General features: G+C 42.1%; 1 protein-coding gene across 11 annotated transcripts in view; it reads left to right on the top strand.

Annotated features, from left to right (window-relative positions):
* The window catches only part of MAP2 (microtubule associated protein 2), a 249,525-nt gene that overhangs the window by 168,848 nt on the left and 56,625 nt on the right, over window positions 1–24,052 (top strand). For all 11 annotated transcript variants that reach the window (XM_056535275.1, XM_056535273.1, XM_056535274.1 and 8 more), the window contains one exon: window positions 5,361–5,641. In XM_056535275.1, the coding sequence (XP_056391250.1) occupies window positions 5,380–5,641 (262 nt within the window). In that variant the 5' untranslated portion in view covers window positions 5,361–5,379. The remainder of the gene's footprint in view (window positions 1–5,360; window positions 5,642–24,052) is intronic.

Genomic DNA, 24,052 nt, shown 5'->3' with positions numbered 1-24,052 from the left:
AATGTCTCAATTTTAACATCAGTGTTGAGGGATAGCCAATGTCATTGTATACATCTACCACAGTAGTGCACCTACATTTCTGTATTGTATTACAATGTTAACAATTGTAACAACCTTAAAGGGGTACTCTGCTGGAAAACATTTTTTTTAAATCAACTGGTGCCAGAAAGTTAAAAAGACTTGTAAATGACTTCTATTTAAAAATATTAATCCTTCCAGTACTTATCAGCTGCTATATGCTTCACATGAAGTTATTTTCTTTTTACATTTCCTTTCTGTCTGACCACAGTGCTCTCTGCTGACACCTAGCAAACTTATCCTGCTCTGGATAGTTCCTGACATGGACAGAGGTGGCAGTAGAGAGCACTGTGGTCAGACAGAAAGGAAATTCAAAAAGAAAAGAACTTCCTCTGTAGTATACAGCAGCTTATAAGTACTGGAAGGATTAAGATTTTTAAATAGAAGTAATTTATAAATCTGGCTAACTTTCTGGCATCAGTTGATTTAAAAAAAAAAAATGTTTTCCAGTGAAGTACCCCCTTATTGACTGTTACTTTTTCCACTTTTTCTGTACTTCAGTATGGATGCAATGTCACTGCTGCCTAGTGATAACAGCCATAGAACTATGGCGTAGGATACAAAGCTAAAAAATGTTCTATCTCTACATTTTTTAGTCTTTAACCCCTTAAGGACCCAGCCCAAATATACCTTAAGGACCCGGCCATTTTTTGAACATCTGACCACTGTCACTTCAAGCATTAATAACTCTGGAATGCTTTTACCTTTCATTCTGATTCCGAGATTGTTTTTTCGTGACATATTCTACTTTATGTTAGTGGTAAAATTTTGTCGATACTTGCATCATTTCTTGGTGAAAAATTCCAAAATTTGATGAAAAAATTGAAAATTTTGAATTTTTTTAACTTTGAAGCTCACTGCTTGTAAGGAAAATGGATATTCCAAATAAATTATACATTGATTCACATATACAATATGTCTACTTTATGTTTGCATCATAAAATTGACGTGTTTTTACTTTTGGAAGACACCAGAGGGCTTCAAAGTTCAGCAGCAATTTTCCAATTTTTCTCAAAATTTTCAAAATCGGAATTTTTCAGGGACCAGTTCAGTTTTGAAGTGGATTTGAAGGGCCTTCATATTAGAAATACCCCACAAATGACCCCATTATAAAAACTGCACCCCTCAAAGTATTCAAAATGACATTCAGTAAGTGTGTTAACCCTTTAGGTGTTACACAGGAATAGCAGCAAATTGAAGGAGAGAATTCAAAATCTTCATTTTTTACACTCGCCTGTTCTTGTAGACCCAGTATTTGAATTTTTACAAGGGGTAATAGATGAAAAATCCCCCCAAAATTTGTAACCCAATTTCTCTCGAGTAAGGAAATACCTCATATGTGTATGTCAAGTGTTCGGCGGGTGCACTAGAGGGCTCAGAAAGGAAGGACCGACAATAGGATTTTGGAGAGGGAATTTTGCTGAAATGGTTTTTGGGGGGCATGTCACATTTAGGAAGCCCCTATGGTGCCAGAACAGTAGAAAACCCCAACATGGCATACCGTTTTGGAAACTAGACCCCTCAAGGCACGTAACAAGGGGTCCAGTGAGCCTTAACACCTCACAGGTGTTTGACGACTTTTCGTTAAAATCGGATGTGTAAATGAAAAAAAAAATTTTTTCACTAAAGTGCAGTTTTCCCCCAAATTTACCATTTTTACAAAGGGTAATGGGAGAAAATGCCTCCCCAAATTTGTAACCCCATCTCTTCTCTTCATGTGGTAAGGAAATACCACATGTTAGGACATAAAATGCTTTGCGGGCGAAGTACAATGCTCAGAAGAGAAGGAGTCACATTTGGCTTTTGAAAGCAACTTTTGCTGAAATGTTTTTTTGGGGGCATGTCGCATTTAGGAAGCCCCTGTGGTGCCAGAACGGCAAAAAATACCCACATGGCATACTATTTTGGAAACTACACCCCTCAAGGAACGTAACAAGGGGTCCGCTGAGCCTTAACACCCCACAGATGTTTGACGACTTTTCGTTAAAGTTGGATGTGTAAATGAAAATTATTATTTTTTACTAAAATGCAGTTTTCCCCCTAAATTTTACATTTTTACAAGGGGTAATAGGAGTAAATGACCCCCAAAATGTGTAACCCCATTTCTTCTGAGTATGGAAATACTCCATGTTAGAACGTAAAATGCTCTGCTGGCGAACTACAATGCTCAGAAGAGGAGGAGCGCCATTGAGCTTTTGGAAAGAGAATTAGTTTGGAATGGTAGTCAGGGGCCATGTGCGTTTACAAAGCTCCCCGTGGTGCCAGAACAGTGGAACCCCCCCAAATGTGACCCCATTTTGGAAACTACAACCCTCACAGAATTTAATAAGGGGTGCAGTGAGTATTTACACCCCACAGATCTTTGGAACAGTGGGCTGTGCAAATGAAAAATTTTATTTTTCATTTTTACGGACCACTGTTCCAAAAATCTGTCAGACACCTGTGGGGCGTAAATTCTCAATGTACCCCTTATTACATTTCGTGAGGGGTGTAGTTTCCAAAATGGGGTCACATGTGTCGGGGGTCCATTGTTCTGGCACTATGGGGGCTTTTTAAACACATGTGGCCTTCAATTCCGGACAAATTTTCTCTACAAAATCCCAATGGCGCTCCTTCTCTTCTGAGCATTGTAGTTCGCCCCAGAGCACTTTAAATTCACATATGGGGTATGTTCTTACTCAGAAGAGATGGGTTTACAAATTTGGGGGGGCTTTTTTCCTATTTCCCGATGTGAAAATGAAAAATTTAGGGTAACACCAGCATTTTAGTGAAAAAATAAAAAAATTTTCATTTTCCCATCCAACTTTAATGAAAATTCGTCAAACACCTGTGGGGTGTTCAGGCTCACTATACCCCTTGTCACGTTCGGTGAGGGGTGTAGTTTCCAAAATGGGGTCACATGTGGGTATTTTTTTTTTTTTTTTTGCGTTTGTCAGAACCGTTGTAAAATCAGCCACCTCTGTGCAAATCACCAATTTAGGCCTCAAATGTACTTGGTGCGCTCTCACTCCTGAGCCTTGTTGTGCGCCCGCAGAGCATTTTACCCCCACATATGGGGTATTTCCGTACTCAGGAGAAATTGCGTTACAAATTTTGGGGGTCTTTTTTTCCTTTTACCGCTTGTGGAAATAAAAAGTATGGGGCAACACCAGCATGTTAGTGTAAAATTTTTAATTTTTTTACACTAACAGGCTGGTGTAGCCCCCAACTTTTCCTTTTCACAAGCGGTAAAAGGAAAAAAAAAGCCCCCAAAATTTGTAGTGTAATTTCTCCCGAGTACAGAGATACCCAATATGTGGCCCTAAACTGTTTCCTTGAAATACGACAGGACTCCAAAGTAAGAGAGCACCATGCGCATTTGAGGACTAAATTAGGGATTGCATAGGGGTGGACATAGGGGTATTCTACACCAGTGATTCCCAAACAGGGTGCCTCCAGCTGTTGCTAAACTCCCAGCATGCCTGGACAGTCAGTGGCTGTCCAGAAATGCTGGGAGTTGTTGTTTTGCAACAGCTGGAGGCGCCGTTTTGGAAACCCTGCCGTACAAGACGTTTTAAATTGTTTATTGGGGGGGGGGGGGGACAGTGTAAGGGGGTGTATATGTAGTGTTTTACCCTTTATTAGGTGTTAGTGTAGTGTTTTTAGGGTACATTCACACTGGCGGGTTACGGTGAATTTCCCGCTAGGAGTTTGCACTGTGGCAAAAAATTTGCCGCAGCCCAAATTTGAAGCAGGAAATTTACTGTAAACCCGCCTATGCATGTACTGACAGACCATGCATGCTGGGAATTGTAGTTTTGCAACAGCTGGAGGCACACTGGTTGGAAAACCTTCAGTTAGGTTCTGTTACCTAACTCAATATTTTCCAACCAGTGTGCCTCCAGCTGTTGCAAAACTACAACTCCCAGGATTTACTAATCACCGAAGGGCATGCTGGGAGATGTAGTTATGCAACAGCTGGAAGTACCCAACTACAACTCCCAGCATGCCGAGACAGCTGTTTGCTTTCTGGGCATGCTGGGAATTGCAGTTTTGCAACATCTGGAGAGCTACAGTTTTTAGACCACTGCACAGTGATCTCCAAACTGTGGACCTCCAGATGTTGCAAAACTACAACTCCCAGCATGTCCAGACAACAAACAGCTATGTGGGCATGCTAGGAGTTGTAGTTTTGCAACATCTGGAGGGATATAGTTTAGAGACCACTGTATAGTGGTCTCAAACTGCAGCCCTCCAGCTGTTGCAAAACTACATATTCCAGCATGCCCAAACAGCTGTCTGGGCATGCTGGGAGTTGTAGTTTTGCAACATCTGGAGGGCTACAGTTAGAGACCACGGTCTCAGACTGTAGCCCTCCAGATCTACTTACCGGCTTCCGTAGGATCCCGGCAGCCGTCCTCTTCAGATGCACGTGACGCCGCCCGCCGATCAACGTCGCCGCAGCCTCCGGACGGGTAAGTGGACGTCGGCGCCCGATTGATATCAGCAGTCACCCCGGCCCGGTCCCCGCCCGGCGCGCGGTGGGGACCGAAATTCCCACGGGCGTATGGATACGCCCTGGGTCCTTAAGTACCAGGACGTCAAGGCGTATCCATACGCCCTAGGTCCTTAAGTGGTTAAAAGGGAACTCCCGTGGAAAACTTTTTTTTTTTAAATCAAAGGTGCCAGAAAGTCAAACAGATTTTTTAATTACTTCTATTAAAAAATCTTAATCCTTCCAGTACTTTTTAGGGGCTGTATACTAAAGAGAAATGCTTAACTTTTTAGATTTTTCTGATGTCATGACCACAGTGCTCTCTGCTGACCTCTGCTGTCCATTTTAGGAACTTTCCAGAGCAGGAAAAAAAATCCCCATAGCAAACATATGCTGCTCAGGACAGTTCCTAAAATGGACAGCAGAGGTCAGCAGAGAGCACTGTGGTCATGACATCAGAAAAATCTAAAAAGTTAAGCATTTCTCTTTAGTATACAGCCCCTAAAAAGTACTGGAAGGATTAAGATTTTTTAATAGAAGCATTTTACAAATCTGTTTAACTTTCTGGCACCAGTTGATTAAAAAAAAAAGTTTTTAACGGGAGTTCCCCTTTAATCTGCTTAAATATGCATTAAAAGTGGGCTGTATATTCGTCTATAGCTAGAGAGAGATAGCATTTGATCTAAAGGATAATAGTTTTCAATGAAATGTAGACATTTAGAAAGCTGGCATGAGGTATATCAATATCTCTATATTATACAATGGATGTATATTGTTCTCCAGGTAAATCATTTCCTTCTGGTTACAGGTTTCTGGCTGGAGGAAGAATGACGGATAACAGGCAGGATGAGCCCAAATCATCCCACTGGGCACCAGGACAGCTCAGTGAGGCCTCACCTCTCCCTCACACAACAGATATGAAAGAACAAGGGGGAGCAGGAGATGGAATGGTGCACAGCTCCAATGGCATTCCCTTCAGACAGTCAGAGGGAAGAGCATATGGGGAGAGAGCTCACCAAGAATCCCATGCTACAAGCAAGGAGAATGGCATCAATGGAGAGATGCCATCTGGAGATTCAGAAACTGCAGGTAAGAATGTGCATGCAGGGAACTCTGTGATGTTTTAGGCCCTGTTCACATTGCATTGTTAATTAACCTCCAGGACATATGCCAGGGAAACAAATAAAGTTCCATATATTTCCCACAGGAAACATTCTATCTTGCAGCATACATTTATTTGCTCGGTGAATCTGCACTGAAGCATTGCATACCGTTCAAGTGTCTGCCAAAATTACCAACTTTAAGCATGTGTCAGATAATTCGGACCCTACGTATGCATTTGGAATATGTGCTGGACTATTCTGGCCCCTACACGCAATGTAAAATTAACGTGCTGTGTGAACATAGCCTTAGGCATGTATTTGAGAAAGTATGAATCAAAACTATTCTAAGCAGAAAAAAAAAAAAGGAGTACGGTATATTGAAAAAGCATTGAACATATTGCACCTATCATTTATGAGTGGTCCTCTAGGTAAGATTCATTTTTCCAATGAAAATAAATCTACCCACTGTGTTTGCTTATAGAACAATCCTAGTCACTCATGGTGTCCTCACAAAACTAGGTTGTTACCTCTAAAGAGAATGGCTTACATAATATGTACAAAGTGCTGGATGTAAAGGAACCGGGCAACTGTACAATGCTTTATTAAAAGCAAACTAGAAATATAATTGTGCCAACTACACAGACCCCTGAAGTTTCAGACAGATGGACCCAATGACATAAGCCCTCTTCACCACCCCTTTTAAGCACATTGAAGATTATATCCGGTTCTTAATCTACAGAAAACTGTTCAGAGTCTGGGAATGTTCCTAGTGAAAAGTAGCTCATGGGTGCATGGTTCAAGGACATAACTGCACCCTAAAATTCTGCATAGCTAGGGTAGATTTGGAAAAAAAAATGTAAACCCAATATTTCTATCCTGTGTGACCTTCAGCTCCAGCATTGAGAGACACCGGCTAAATGAACCGGACTAATGCACAAGACTACGCTGAGCGTGGTAAGGTTGACTCTGCAACTGCACCAACCCGGAATGGCCTGCATCTCCTCAGGGTGGGGCTGAAGTTTAAGTGGTATTGAAGTAATGGACTTTATGTTTTAATTTGCAAGGCTTCATGCATTAGACCATATTACTGATCCCATGGGATACAGTTCTGCGAAATGGCAGGTACCGCCTGCTGTCGGTCTGTTCCATATTATGCTTTGACAATAATTGTAGCATATTCAATATTCTGTAATGTGAAACTAAATATTGAATAGCTTTTTGATGCAGTACCATGGCGTGTGAGAGCACCCTAAGACTATGGCACCAAGATGTAAGGTAGGAAGAGTGGGGGTTAATCACCTGGGGTAGGTCCCGGATGGAAACCCCACCTCTTCCCCTATATATAACATCTAACTATGTCTGTATTTTGTACAACTAAGGCTACACATTGTGGCCGAAACGCGTCACCTGTTCTCCATGTTGGCTGATTGCTGAATAAACCGTGCAGTATTGCTTGAACTACCTCGCTGGACTTTGCTTTTGTTCTTGCCATTATTGAGGACTGGGGTCCGGTCCTGTCCGTGCCGTAGTGAGGGCAAAGGGTGAGCTGTGTCTACCACTTCTTGCAAGTCACCCTAAGACTATGTTTCCACACAGCTCCACTGCAGTTTTTGAGCCAAAGTCAGAAGTGGATCCAGTAGGAAGGAGAAGTATACAGTGCCTTGCAAAAGTATAAACCCGCCTTGACTTTTTATGTATTTTGGTGCCTCACAACCTGGAATTAAAATGGATTGTTTGAGGATTTTGGTCATTTAATTTACAGAACATACCCACAACTTTTACTGTTTTTTTATTTTTTATTTATTGCAAACAACAAATAGGACAAAATAACAGAAAAAGTCAATGTGCATAACTATTCACCCCCCCCCCCTAAAGTCAATACTATCTAGAGCCACCTTTGGCAGCAATCATAGCTCCAAGTCGCTTTGGATAAGTCTCTATGAGCTTGCCACATCTTACCACTGGGATTTTTTTCCCATTTCTCCTTGCAAAACTGTTCCAGCTCCTTCAAGTTGGATGGTTTGCGCTTGTGAACAGCAATCTTTAAGTCTGACCACAGATTTTAGATTGGATTGAGATCTGGGCTTTGACTAGGCCATTCCAACACATGTACATGTTACCTCTTAAACCACTCAAGTGTTGCTTTAGCAGTGTGTTTGGGGTCATTGTCCCGCTGGAAGGTGAACCTCCGTCCTAGCCTCATATCATGCACAGAGTGGTACAGGTTTTGCTCAAAAATATCCCAGTATCTAGCACCATCCATCTTTCCCTCAACTCTGACCAGTTTCCCAGTCCTGGCTGCTGAAAAACATCCCCAGAGCATGATGCTGCCACCACCATGTTTCACCATGTGTTCTTTGGGTGATATGATGTGTTGGGTTTGTGTCAGACAAAGCGTTTTCTTTGATGGCCAAAAAGTTCAATTTTAGTTTCATCAGACCAGAGCACCTTCCTCCATACATTTTGGGAGTCTCCCACATGCCTTTTTGCAAACTCAAAACGTGCCTTTTTGTTTTTAGCTGAAAGTAATGGCTTGCTTCTGGCCACTCTGCCATAAAGCCCAACTCTATGGAGTATACAGCTTATTGTTGTCCTATGTACAGATACTCTAGTCTCTGCTGTTACCTTAGGTCTCTGTGCTGCCTCTCTGATGCCCTCCTTACCGGGTCCGTTAGCTTTGGTGGGCGACCGTATCTTGGCAGGTTTGCTGTTGTTCCATGTTCTTTCCATTTGGTTATGATAGATTTGATGGTGCTCAGAGATTTGGATATTTTTCATAACCTAACCCTGACTTGTATTTCTCAACAACATTCCCCTTACTTGTTTGGAGAGTCCCTTGGTCTTCATGGCAGTGTTTGGTTACTGATGCCTTTTGCTTAGGTGTTGCAGGCTCTGGGGCCTTTCAAAATAGGTGTGTATATGTAATGACAGATCATGTGACACTTAGATTGCACACAGGTGGACATCATTTCACTAATTATGTGACTTCTGAAGGTAATTGGTTGCAACAGAGGTGCAACCAATTACCTTCAAAGAGGTGAATACATATGCACATGCCAATTTTCTGTTTTCTATTTCTAAACAATTGTATATTGTTATTTATATATTTTTCTAATTTCACTTCACCATCTTAGACTATTGTGTTCTGATCCATCACATAAAATTAAGATTAACAAAACATTGAACTTAAGGCTGTAATGTACCAAAATACGAAAAAAGTCAAGGGGGGTAAATACTTTTGCATGACACTGTAAGTCCTTCTTTTTCCCATTTCTTTTGAATTCACTTCTAACTTTCACTCCCCCCCAAAAAAACGCTCTGTGAAACCTAGCCTAAGATTTACTAATTACTGTCAAGTTGTTGTCCTTTTAAAACAGTTTAAAGCGCTCCCTGAATTTTTCCCGAAGGATTTGGCTTCGTAGGTCATTAGTCTTATGAAGTTAAGCTTTTTTTCTGAAGCGCCACGTGTAGTTTGCTGTGTACATATTGCTAAAATGAGTCGTGTGCCCAAGGCATGAAATTACATTGTTGAAATTCTTTGAAGAATGAAAAGGTCAGCCTTGGTGCCATTTAGATTTTGTTATGATGTTTGGCTCAAGGGAATATGCTATTCTAGGTGCAAATATGTTCTTTTTGCCATTTGGTTATCATAAATGGGTTGGTGGCACTTGTCACGGATGTCTGCACAATAAATCAGTGAAAAGGGGCTCTAACATTGTCGCATTATGGGTTTATTCACATTTTGTAAGGCAGTGTGATACTGAAGTAACAATAAATGAAAGAGGATAACATTACATAACATGTTCTTTAATGGAAACTTAAGTACCCAGTAATTCTTTTCAGAGATTTAACAGTTTGTTAAATTTTTATTGATCTGTTGCACCTTATGCATGTCTAGGATGAACATGCAACTATAACCAAAAGAGATGGGCACTGCCTACTTGAAATCCGGGTGCGAGAAATTCCAAAAAACATGTACAAGAGCAATAGAAAACAGACTGGCAAGTAAAGATTCACTTACCGTGCTACAGTACAAACACATTTACATTTTATAACTAATAATGGACAAAAGACAAATCACTTGAAAAACATGAATGTAACATAGTGGGGCGGAAATCTATGACTACACCCACCCCTTAAATTATAAATCCAAACACTGGGACCCCTAATCCAATAATATTAGGCTATAGTCAGGACCTAAACAGAATAGAAATAGAATTATAACTGAATGCAAAAAGAAAATACCCTCATGCAAAATAGCAAAAGGCAAAGCGTTGTAACAAAATCTCCAAAAAATTGTACCTATGCATTAATATTAAGCGTTTGTGCCCATATGTAGTATGGTAAAAATATCAAAAAGAAGTAACCCCCATAAACAATATGTAAGTGAAAACAAGAGCCAGATACTTAGATAAATATGGAAGGACCTGAAAAATAGACAATTATGGAATCTAGCCTAATAAAGCCATGGAGTACCCAGGAAACCAGAGGGGTTAAACATGTTTATATCCTATGATAAAATAAAAAAGGAAATAATATACAGACAGATGGACCAGGTGATCTTTTCTCTGCTAAGAATAATCAATGTTTCTACGTATGGTAGAATTTAAGGTATTTGGCTCCTACACTTCATAAATTTAACATAAGTAAATTAAAGGGGTATTCCAGGATTTTTTTTTTATTTGACTATGCTACAGGGGCTGTAAAGTTAGTGTAGTTCATAATATAGTGTATGTACCTGTGTATGACGGTTTTCTCACAATTCTTCTGTAATTTTCACCCCACTATTTATTTTTACCAGCATACAAAATGACTGTTGTCTCGGATTTTTCCCAGCTTGCAAAGCGGCCGAGACCTGACTCACTAGTCAGCTGATGACAGGGAGCCTGTCTGCTTCAATGGGTGGAGGGATCAATCTGCAACCTACGCAACAGCTGTGGGCAGCCTGATTGAAAACCACAGGTCTTTTGTTTCAATGGGAGGGGTGGCTGATGTGTGGGAGGGAGGAAAATGGCATCATGGAATTTTTAGTCAAAAAAACATAAGTCAAACGGGAAATACAAGGTCGCAAAAAGCTAGCCAGAGTGTTATGGTAATCCCACAACATAGCCATTTAGTACCAAGACAAGTGCAGATCCTTCCTAAGCACGTCCATTACTGCCTGCCAGGTACGTACTAAAATCACCTTATGGTGGATAACCCCTTTAAATAGACTAACACTTAACAGGCTAACACTTAAAAGGGTAATCCACTTTGGAAGGGTCCCCAAAAAGAGTGATCGGGGTAGGTCCAGATGCTAACACGCAGCCGATATTGCCTGTGTGTCTCTGAGCAGAGACAAAATACAGGACGTGTGAACGACATAAACAAGAATCTGTGCAGAAAGAATTGGACAGAGTAAAGACCAAATTTCTGAACACTCTTGCTGCTGGGCTCCCTTCCCAATTTTTATTCCACATAAGAATACTTAGAGTGTGTCCCCACATGGCAGACCTGTTCAGTACTTTCGAGCTCTGTCCCATTCATCTGTATGGATTTTGCAGCAACCCATGAACATGTTGAAAAAACCCATCTCTTAACATCCATATAATTTTTTTTTGGACTTCTCACAACATTAAATGGGCACTGTCAGATACAAAAACTTTTGATATGTTGTAAAACATGCAAAACCATTGGGTTTTCATTAGAACATTTTCAGTATTTCATTCTGAAAAAGCCAGTCAAACAACTGCCCCCCTGCCTGCTTGGACACATACTAGTCCTGCTGTGTCCACTCTTCATCACCTATGTCATGGACACACTTCCTTGATTGACAGCTGTGAGTGCAGGGCTCACAGCTAGAGGAAAAATCCTCCCACTGTCATCTTGTGTCCCGCTACTGTCAGTGAGGACAAGCTGGGAGTTGTAGTTTTGCTAATTCTAGGGGAGATGTGAGCAGACAGCATACTGAGGGAGGGGGCGGAGACCTGCACAGTGAGGCCACGCCCCCTCCCTTTGAGAGGAATTCAGACTAGGGAGCTAAATTGAAAGTGTAATAAAAAAATAAAAAAAGGTGCTAAACACATAAAAATTAGATTTACATGGTCAGGATTAGGTACTGAGTGATATATATAAAAAAAAGTTTTTTTGTTGGAACTGACGGGCACGATTTAAACTTGTCTTTTTATGTAAATGAGTTACCGTATTTTTCGCCATATAGGACGCTCTGGCATAAAAGACGCACCCAATTTTAAAGGAGGAAAATCTAGAATACAATGTAAAGTATAGGACAGTGATCTTCAACCAGTGGACCTCCAGATGTTGCAAAACTATAACTTCCAGCATGCCCAGACAGCCATGCCAGGAATTGTAGTTTTGCAACATCTGGAGGTCCGCAGGTTGAGGACCACTTGTATAGGAGGTATTACTCAAGTGTCCCCGCCGCTCCGGACCCGTCACCGCTGCCCTGGATGTCGCCCTCCATCGCTGTCGCCGCGTCCCCGGGGTGTCCCCGTCGTTCCGAAATGTCTCTGCTGCCCGGTATCCTCGCTCTCCGTCGCCGCCATCACCTCGCTACGCACGCCGCTATGCACGCCGCTCCTATTGGATGACGGGACGGCGTGCGCGACGACATGATGACGACGAAGGAGAGCGCCGGCCATGCAGGGGATCCCGGCCCGGAGCAGACACCGAGGAGGCAGGTAAGGTCCCTCCCGATGCAGCCAGGTTAGTGTCACTTTCGCTTCAGACGCGGCGGTCAGCTTTGATCGCCGCGTCTGAAGGGTTAATGCAAGGTATCACTGCGATCGGTGATGTCCTGTATTAGCTGCCGGTCCCGGCCGTTGATGGCCGCAGGGACCGCCGCGATAGGACAGGGTTTTAATGTGTATTCACCGTATAAGGCCCAACAACTTTTCCCTCCCCAGTTTTGGGGAAGAAAAAGTGCGTCTTATACGGCGAAAAATACGGTACATTATTTTCTTATTATAATTGTCTTAATGCCTGTGTACAGAACATTCAGAAATGAACAAGTCACATTAAGCTTACTAGTATTAGAGACTTAAAGGCCCATCATCCAGTACCTTAAAGGCACATCATTAACTAAGAAGACTTTTATAGTAGACACTAATTTAGTTTTAGTGAGGTAATTGCAGCCTGTAGTGCGGTTTCCGCAATTTATGTGTGCCTACAGGCAAACAAGGGGAAGCTTATGAAACAAAGGAGAAGAAAGAAATGACAGTATTCAGTATTGTGTACTGCCAATTCAATACACTCGCTCTCTAGTCCAGTCAGAATTGTGAGGCACCGTTTAGGTTGCAGCAAACGAGTATACGCTTGAGTATTAGTTTTTGTTAGCAAAATCGGTAATGTGTGGAAGTGAGGAATAAAAGTGTACCACACTGTTACCACATGTTTAAGATGTTTAACACAACTTATGGCACTTTAGACTGTAGTTCACATTATGTGGGCACTATATAGCAGTATAATGTAAACTCTTTAATGAAGCATTATTAAGATGCAAAACAATACAATCCAGCTCACCCTTTAGTCCCGCTACGTCACGGACGGTGTGGAACAGCACCAAAAAAGATATGTATGACTAAGGGTGTTCATGCTATGAACACCTGAAACGTGTCACCTGTTTGTTACCATGTCTTGAAGTTATTGCCCTGGACGACTTCCTCTCGCCTTCATTATAAGGATGCGGCATATTATGTGGACTATGGGGGAGAGTTATCAAAATCTGTCCAGAAGAAAAGTTGCCCAGTTGCCCATAGCAACCAATCAGATCGCTTTCTTCATTTTTGAAAGGGCTTCTGAAAAATGAAAGAAGCGATCTGATTGGTTGCTACGGGAAACACAGCAATTTTTCCTCTGGAAAGGTTTTGATTAATCTTCCCCTATATGTAAGGACTGGATTGGGAAGAAATTCAGCGCTAGCTGATAAAAGACTACAGCCCAAGTATGTATTCAATCAGTGTTATGTAACCATATACTGTATACACACATTTACTGCGTGCATGCTAACTACCAAAGCAAACATACATACATGGACATATACTGTAGGTGTAAAGATAGCCATATCTTAACTGAAGAGACCAATGACTGTATCGGTTCCTATAGACATTCCTGTGCAGATAACGTAAATAGCTCAGACGCCATGGTGGATCTCAGCTGTTCCCTTTTATGCATGGCATATTTCCTTTAAGCCTACTTATTTGTTTCACTACAAGAAACCACCCTTTCTACGGTTCTTCCGCCGCTGAAATTGTTCCGCGCAAAGAAAGAACATGTTCATTCTTTGCACGGATTCCGCGAGCACTGCACAGCCGTCAATGGTGACGGCTCAGTGCCCCGTGGCCCTAGCGCCGAAGTATTTTCGGCGGCGGCCGTCAGATGGAATCTCCGCTCGCTGAATTCAGTGTGAATGCACCCTAAGAGTGACCAAAAGACAAGAAGGTTGTCAGTCTGCTTTATATGACCATGTTTTGGCATTATATGGCGATTTTATTGAAACAATATACAGTGGTCCCTAAAATGACGATATTCATTGGTTCTATTGTATGTTGAAAATATTGTATCTTGGGACTTAGTAAGAAAAATGAAAACATAAGTAATACAGATAAAACAGATTCTTCCTTATCCCTTTATACATAGAGAACAGGACCTTTCTCAGAGTTGGCGCCTCAACACTATATGGCGCCGCCTCATGAGCTAATAGTCCTGGCACAGGAAAAGAGTACTGATGAGCGGCAGGAGCAATATTCAAATTTGCGATATTTCACGTATATATGGATGAATATTCGTCCTATGTTTGTGAAATTCGCATATTTGCCATGTTCGTTCACTTTCTTTCCATGTGAAAATTGTAATGAAATTCGTTTAGTGCGCATGCACTATTATATCTTTCAACTAACACTACACCCTACACTAGAAGCTATGTGCTAAACTAGCCTACCCTATCTAAAGCTAAAAGAAGGGAGGGATCAGTGTCCTCTGGAAGGGCAGATATTCGCGAATATTTGCATATTCGCTTATACAAAATATTCGCGCTCCATACCGACTCACACAGTAAATAATATTGGAGTCTTCTTTTGACCACAAGCTGGAAGCAGGGAGGGATGATCACTTTTTTTTTTATTTTTACACTGTACACATCATTGTACTGTGAAGAAAAAATTCATAATGAATATATAGGGCTATATTCTAAATATTCGCAAAATCTCTTTGAAAAGTTGACCAGTTGCCTATAGCAACCAATCATCTCTTCTTTAATTTTTTAGAGTCCTTTGTAAAAATGAAGGAAGCAATCTGATTGGTTGCTATGGGTAACTGGACGACTCTTCCTCTGCACAGGTTTTGATAAATCTCCCTAATTGTGTCAACTTTGGGGGTCTATTTTACCCTATTTTCTATAAAGCTCTAATCTATAATTAATCTGCAGTGCAATTATCTTTTTTTGCCCACACTCAAATTTTTAATTGTACAAATCTGTTGTACATGTCATGGAACATTTTTTAACCCCTTAACGACAATTGACGTAAATGTAAGTCATGGTGCTGTGATACTTAGCACACCATGACGTACATTTACGCTCTGCCATGACCGTGAGTACCGGACCGGTGCTCTTGTCATGCACGGCAGGTCTCGGCTACTATCAGCAGCCAGGAACCTGCCAGTAATGGCAGACATCCCCGATCGCGTGGATGTCTGCAGTTAACCCCTCAGATGCCATGATCATTACAGATCACAGCATCTGCGGCAGTGCGGTACTTTAAATGGATGATTGGATCGCCCGGAGCGCTGCCACAGGGATCTGATCATCCATAATGGCAGACGGAGGTCCCCTCACCTGCCTCCGTTCTTCTCCAGGGGTCTGAGATCGAGCAGACCAGAGCAGAAGATCACTGATAACACTGATCAGTGCTATGCTCTATGCATAGCACTGAACAGTATAAGCAATAAAATTATTGCTATCAATAGTCCCCTATGGGGACTATTAAATTGTAAAAAAAAGAAAAATATATTTTTTTAAAGTAAAGAAATGTGAAAAATCTCCTCCCCCAACAAAAATGTAAATCATCCGTTTTTCCCATTTTACTGCCATAAAAGTGTAAATAAAATTAAGAAACATATTTGGTATTAGTCTGCGTAAAAGTCTGCGTAAAAGTATTAGTGTGTAAAAGTCTGAACTATCAAAATATATTGTTAATTGTCCCGTATTTACCGAAAAGTGTACAGTGTGAAAACAAAGCCTTCCAAAATTTGCTTTGTGGTTTTCTTTTCAATTTTCCCACATAAATAATGTTTTTTGACTGCGCAGTACATTCTTTGGTAAAATAAGTGATGTCATTACAAATTAAAATTGGTGACGCAAAAAAACAAGCCCTCTGGGTCTGTGGATGGAAATATAAAATAGTGATGATTTTTACAAGGCGAGGACGAAAAAAGGAAATGCTAAAATAAAATTGGCCTGGTCCTTAGGGGGTTAAAATATCTCATAACTGGTATATCAATGTCCCCCTGCACGGCCCTGGTCTTACTAGGAATTGAAAGCCTTATGTAGCATGCGCTCCACAGTTAAAGACTGGTCTAACAGTTTCTACCTGCCCTGAGGAGACCGTTCATGCATCCAGTATTCATGATGGGAGCCGGGCGTCCGGAGTCATGGTAGGGCTTCATAAATAAAGTATCACTGCCATGGCTGATCCTGGAAAGATAGTTGTAATAATACTCCTAATAGATGATCTTGGGGACATTCATGAATAAGGATGGACTTCATGGACAATATTGATATATAAACAATCTCTCCCTCATCCCCATGCAAGACGCACATGTAAATGAACTTATATTGACCAAAATATATCACACACACACATGTATTTAGCACTTTCAGTATCCACCAACTCTCTGCCTGTACATGTACATGGAGGCATATAAAAAATCAGAGGTTACTAGCAGTTAGTTGGCCAAGACTCATGGCAGTAATTTTTTTTTACAGGCCCTGATTTGCCAGAACTGTAGACATTGGACACTGTGGTGGCAGTAGTGGTGGATGGGGCACAAGAGGTTAACCCTTTAATCACCTGACCCCCTAACCTGTATGCCGTTGGAGACATACGAGTCATGTTGTATAGTATAGTAGAAGAGAAAATATTGTTCTCTCCTGTAGCTAAATATTTATTATACAGATCTACTGCATGTATCTGAGCTCAGGAAGATAATTACTTATGATGAAACAGTATTCATCGTTCCTGGTTACAGGCCCGAAACCAGCTGCTTCCCACCACTGTTGTCATGACAACTGTTCAGCCAGCCCAATAGTGTCCACATAGACTCAGCGTTCAGTTTCCCTAGAGACAGAGAAGTAACCCTATCCATGCTGGAGAAACAAGCAGAAGTGGACAGGTGGCCAGGGCCCGTTTTAGGCTTAGCGTGGCCCAGGGAAAAATCAAAAGTGGGGCCCCAAAAGTCATAATAGTGCACTAACCAGATTTGCACATTTTTGGTCACTTCAAATATCATTAAAAAAAAAATCTAAAAAGCAAATGAAAAGTCCCATCAAAACAAAAATGCTACCGATAAAAACTACAAATCACAGCGCAAAAAATGACCCTCATACATCCCCATATCAGAATAGTACAATTTTATATTTTTGTATAGTTCCCCCAAATTAGGTTGTAGTTCCCCCACATTAGGCTGGCAGTATAAGTCCCCCCACATTAGGTTGGCAGTATAGTTCCCCCACATTAGGTTGTAGTTCCCCCACATTAGGTTGGCAGTATAGGTCCCCCACATTAGGCTGGCAGTATAGTTCCCCCCACATTAGGTTGGCAGTATAGGTCCCCCACATTAGGTTGGCAGTATAGTTTCCCCACATTAGGTTGGCAGTACAGTTTCCCCACATTAGGTTGGCAGTATAGTTCTCCCACATTAGGAGCAGTATAGTTCCCCCACATTAGGTGCAGTATAGTTCCCCCACGTTAGGCGCAGTATAGCTCCCCCACATTGGGCGCAGTATAGTTCCCCCACATTAGGCGCAGTATAGTTCCCCCACATTAGGCACAGTATAGTTCCCCACATTAGGTGCTGTATAGTTCCCCACATTAGGTGCAGTATAGTTCCCCCACATTAGGTGCAGTATAGTTCCCCCACATTAGGCGCAGTATAGTTCCCCCACATTAGGTGTAGTATAATTCCCCCACATTAGGTGCAGTATAGTTCCCCACATTAGGCGCAGAATAGTTCCCCCCACATTAGGTGCAGTATAGTTCCCCCACATTAGTTGCAGTATAGTTCCCCCACATTAGTTGCAGTATAGTTCCCCCACATTAAGTGCAGTATAGTCCCCCACATTAGGTGCAGTATAGTTCCAACACATGAGGTGCAGTATAGCTCTCTTCACAATAGGTGCAGTATAGTTCCCCACATTAGGTGCAGTATAGTTCCCCACATTAGGTGCAGTATAGTTCCCCCTTATCTGATCCTTATCTTTCCCTGAGATCAGCTTTTACTCAAGAGTTGGTAGGCCAACATATATGTTAGATGGTTTGACGAAATGATAAAATCAGCAGGCTTGGCTGAGTCTAAGGCTAGGTTCCCATTGGCGTTGTGCTCCGTCCTGTTTTGGGTCTGTGCGGGGCATTTATTGGCACCAAATTGCCCCAACAGATCCAAATGAATTAAATGGGATCCGTTGGGGATCCAGTAGTTTACATGCACAATTTCTTTCTCTGTAGACTGGATGACAAAGCTGTATATAACAGGGCCCTACAGCAGTATGAAAGAGTCCTTATATGTGTGACCAGCTTTGCAGCTTTGAGAGTAGTACAGGCTGAAAGATTTCTGGGTGTATATCCTAATTTATAGAGGCCAATGATGGGGATAGATTTTCTAAATGAGGTTAGGATTTAGTAATAGTGCATAAAAGACATTTTCCTGGCTCACAGTAATCTTTTTTTTAGTTCCATTGCTTTCCCTAATGTATTTTTTTTTATATATTTAAATGACATTACACAGGTAATATATATTATATACTTTAATACAAAAGACCCTACTAGGCCAAGGGTTTTAGGAGTTCCAGTCAGCCTCAGTGATCATGTCTGTGGGGCTGACAGGGAAAGAGCGAAGAGAGTTTCTTCCCTTTGTCCGCAGTATGATCTGTATTGATCATAGTGCATCAAGGTTTGAATGGGCCCATTCTGTTATTGCGGGAGAGTAATTGTTATTCACAGCCACACTCTTGAGCACACAGGCATAGCTGTTGGGCCGATGTGTTCACCGGTGATGCATTAACATAGAATCATGTTGGAATTAAATCTGACTGATGATAGACATATGCATCCTGGATCCTTAAAGGGGTTGTCCAGTTTAGAAAATCCATTTTAATCTACATATATGTAAAAAGAGAAGGACTGACTCACTGACTCATCAATGCCCAGCGTAAACCCTTGGACCTAGAAACCTGAATTTTTTCACAGGTGTTGTTTTTAAGACGTAGACGAGGTAAGAGGGGTTGAAAGTTTGTATGGAAGTCCGTCATTTTGAAGCGAGAAGCTGTATGTGTGTGTGTGTGTATATTCCAGCATCATGTCCAAACGGCTAAAGATATTAACATGAATCTTGGCAGATATGTTACTTATATGTCAACAACAAACATAGAATAGGTAATTTAACCCTTACTCACCCCCATTTGCCAGGGTCTGCTTTTTGTTTAAAGTCCCATGCAAATCAAAGGGAAATGTATGTTCCCACATAACTTCCGTACGGCTGGAGATATTTCAATACCTGGTACACATATTACGGGTCAGGATATGAGGACGGGATATGAGGTTGAGATAGGAGGTCGAGATAGGAGGTCGAGATAGGAGGACGGGAAAGGAGGACGGGATAGGAGGTCGGGATAGGGGGTCGAGATAGGAGGTCGAGATAGGAGGTCGAGATAGGAGGTCGGGATAGGAGGTCGGGATCGGAGGTCGAAATAGGAGGTCGAGATAGGAGGACGGGATAGGAGGATGGGATATGAGGACGAGATAGGAGGTCGGGATAGGTGGTCAGGATAAGAGGTCGGAATAGGAGGTAGAGATAGTAGGTCGAAATAGGAGAACGGGAAAGGAGGACGGGATAGGAGGTCGGGATAGGAGGACGGAATAGGAGGTCGAGATAGGAGGTCGAGATATGAGGACGGGATATGAGGACGGGATAGGAGGTCGAGATAGGAGGTCAAGATAGGAGGACGGGATAGGAGGTCGGGATAGGAGGTCTGGATAGGAAGTCGAGATAGGAGGTTAATATAGAGGACGGGATAGGAGGTTGGGATAGGAGGTCGAGATAGGAGGACGGGATAGGAAGACGGGATAGGAGGATGGCATAGGAGGTCGGGATAGGAGGTCGGGATAGGAGGTCGAGATAGGAGGACGGGATAGGAGGAAGGGATAGGAGGACGGGATAGGAGGTCGGGATAGGAGGTCAAGATAGGAGGTCAAGATAGGAGGATGGGATAGGAGGTCGGGATATGAGGTTAGGATAGTACGTCAGGATAGGAGGTCGAGATAGGAGGTCAAGATAGGAGGACGGGATAGGAGGTCGGGATAGGAGGTCGGAATAGGAGGTCGAGATTGGAGGACGGGATATGAGGAAGGGATAGGAGGTTGGGATAGGAGTTCGAGATAGGAGGTCGATATAGGAGGTCAAGATAGGAGGACGGGAAAAGAGGTCGGGATAGGAGGTCGGGATAGGAGGTCGAGATAGAAGGACGGGATAGGAGGACGGAATAGGAGGTCGGGATAGGAGGTCGAGATAGCAGGTCAAGATAGGAGGACGGGATAGGAGGTCAGGATTGGAGGTCAGGATAGGAGGTCGGGATATGACAACCATATATGAGGACGGGATATAAAGTCAGGGATAGGAGGTCGAGATAGGAGGACGGGATAGGAGTTCGAGATAGGACGTTGAGATAGGAGGTCAAGATAGGAGGACGGGAAAGGAGGTCGGGATAGGAGGTTGAGATTGGAGGACGGGATATGAGGAGGGGATAGGAGGGCGGAATAGGAGGTCAGGGTAGGAGGTCAGGATAGGAGGTTGGGATAGGAGATCGAGATAGGTCGGGATAGGAGGTCGGGATAGAAGTTCGAGATAGGAGGTCGAGATAGGAGGTCAAGATAGGAGGTCAAGATAGGACGAGAAAGGAGGTCAGGATAGGAGGTCGGGATAGGAGGTCGGGATAGGAGGTTGAGATAGGAGGTCGAGATAGGAGGTCGAGATAGGAGGATGGGATAGGAGGATGGGATAGGATGTCAGGATAGGAGGTCGGGATAGGAGGTCGGGATATGACAACAATATATGAGGACGGGATATGAAGTCAAAAGCTTCCTCCTTTGTTGATTTTCCTCCCCAACAAGGATTAGGAAGGAAAAACCGGGCAATGCCTAGTTTCATACATATATTAAGGGATTGGGGAAATATAATGTGGGGTCCTACATTCAGGATCTTTAACTCTTGGCCATGGAGAGGAGCAGTTAAACAGAGTGTCTCTTTCTCTGGAGGACCTCTCCAGTCCTGCCATAAAGAAGGTTCATTGATTTGAATGAGCACTATGTAATGTGTAAACTCCCCTGTGGTAGCGCTGCAGGAAAGCTCAACACTTCCTCTACATTTCTGCCACAGATTACAGTTGATTTATGTTTTTTTTGTAGGTGAACATTTCGTGATCAGTTTATTCTCATAATATCATCCTAAACTGATCTCTTTAAGGCTGTGAAAAATAATTCCACTGTTATCCTTTATTTTATGTGACATCAAAACATTACTAGCAGTCATTCTGCTTACTACTTACTACTTTTACTTGTCCCAGTGCATCTTAGACTCTTTAACAGATAATCTGATTGGCTGATATAGACAATGAATGTTTTCTAGTTTCTTATATTTTAGAACTGCTATTTTTTACATAGTGTAGTTATATATTTCCTCTCTTGGAAATCCAGTTATCCAGTTTCTCCACGTTATATAGTTCATGAAGCCTAAGGTGTTTCTGTCATGGTAGCTTGTCTGGCCACCTTAATCTGCTTAGTGCATCTTCTACTATTAGACGTTTGACCTCTTTCCAAATTGGATTGTGTTGTAGTGTCAAGTTCAGTTTGGAACACATTCAGTGATGGTGCAGCTTAAAACTCCTTGGGCAGAGTATAAAAGCGAAATTTGGCACTCCATCTAGGTGGCAATGGTGTCATGTAGTACTATCGTCTGTCTGAACTGGAAGGGTGGGGGTAGTATTTGTGATTGCCACCAAATAGTGTAGAAAATCTTATAGATCAAACAATGCTCTCTGGAGCAAAAAAAGGATAATTTCTTACCTAGAAGAAAGAAAATTCACTTTTCGGTGCCATTTATTGGAAGAAGCTACCCTTGTAAGCCAATGCCTGATCTGAAAAAGAGCCATGGGACATGACTGGGGATCCTAAGCCAAACCTAAAGCTCTACCAAATGGGTTACCAATATGTAGATAGCTGTTTAGAGTTCCTTACCCTCGTTAGTACAGAGCAGAAACAGGAAAAATTGATCCACCGCCACCAATAAAACTTTATCTTTATATTTAATTAGTATACCTAAAGTGTATACTCCATGTAAATGTGGAAGCAGTTATGCTGTGCCTTCTTAGCCACAGTAAGTGTACTTTTTGGATAGGTAGGAGGACTAAGCTTTGGGTGAAACGGAGTAGTGTTTTTCCTTGTGTACCATTAGGACATCACATTGCACATTTGTAGATACCGTAGAAACTATTCATTTATATTGTGAGATTGCCCAATAGTGCTTTAATATAACACTGTAAAATCAAACCTACCTACTCCTAAATTGCTTTCATAGTTAGGGACCCAGAGGACAACTATTGTTGCTGCTCTACTGTCAGTGACGTTGTAAAAACCTGCTTTTTGTTAATGCTTTCTGACTATTCAATCTGTAATCCTGCTAATACATTTAGGATGGTTTAATAACCGGACACTGTATCTTTGCTAACATGTTTCAAGGCACTCACACATGGCCATGAATATCCTGCATGTGTATTATTATGCTGTGCGTGCTGACACCATTCATTATCATACTGGTCTATTGTGCTGTTTTCTATGGAGGCACGTTGTTTTGATTATTGGAAATGTTGCATAATATATTATCCAGAGTTTAAGGTTTAGGAGACATCTGACCAGCCAGCCTAAAGTGGACCTCCTCAACAGAACAAATATGACTTATTCCTTACACGTCCTTCTAAAGCTTTAGCCATGCTAATGTTCTTAGAAAGGACAGGAAGGACAGTGCATAGAACTGAACTACAGTTTTCTGCATAGACATTGGTAGAATGGGTGAAAAGAAAAGGAAAAGGCGCGCTCCTAGTGTGATACCGTCGGTGTATAGCGGGCACGTGCGGGTTAATGCACCTTACCGTAGCGGGTTGTGCTGCGGGCACAACACCTTTGTCTGCCTTTAGAATCGCACGGAGCCGTTGATGTCCCGAGTCGGAGATCCCAACGTTCGGCGGTGTAGGTAGGTGGCTGCCTCTGCATCCTTAACCGTGACTGGCAGGTCCGGTTAGACGTATGGAAATTGGGAGAAAAAACATCTCATCCTATTTTTTTCTCCCAATTTCCATTGGTAGAATGGGAACACTCAGTCCTTGTGATAGAAATGATGGGAGCCGCTGCAGCTCCATGGATAGTTTATTATCAGCATAAAGAACTTGAAGAAATGTCAGTACAAAAACAAACCTTGAGGGATAATTGCCTAATTCTGACATCAAAATAAAGGGTCTGAAAAAGGGGAGAAAACATTTTGTCTTAAAATATAATTTGTATTGATCTAGGCATATAACAGCACAGAAGGCTGCATGGTGTTATTTTTCAAACAAATACGAGATACAAAATGACTGTTCGTCATGCAGTTTTGGTAATTTATATATAAAATTATTTAAAGTAGGGTGGACAAAGGTCAGCCTCATGATCATGATAATATACAAATCTTAAGGGGATATTTTAATTGTTCAGTATCCACCACATAGGGTATAAGTAGCAGATCTGTGGGATTCTGATTTCTCTGACTTCTGGAGCCCCGTTGATCCCGAGAACGGAGGCTAAACGTCCTTTGAATGAGCGGAGCGTCTAAGTGCTTGGCAATGTTAAGAAGCCCCATAGAGAATGAGTAGAGTGCTGGCCGTGCATACACAGTGTGCTCCGTTCATTAGGGGGCACATGTTTCTTGTATTCATGTGATCAGTATGAGTCCCAGCAGTCCAGTGGATAGGGGATAACTTTTTGAAATGATAATATCTCTTTAACAGTAGTACTCACTCTAAATAGAGAAATCAGTATCACGCTGTAGCTACCTTACTCTGCCAACTGTTCAGTCAACTTGATAGACGCTTGATAGATGC

Source organism: Hyla sarda, chromosome 8, assembly GCF_029499605.1.
Source record: "Hyla sarda isolate aHylSar1 chromosome 8, aHylSar1.hap1, whole genome shotgun sequence".
NCBI classification, from domain to species: domain Eukaryota; kingdom Metazoa; phylum Chordata; class Amphibia; order Anura; family Hylidae; genus Hyla; species Hyla sarda.
The sequence above is the reverse complement of the archived record's forward strand: the minus strand, read 5'-3'. Positions and strand labels throughout refer to the sequence as shown.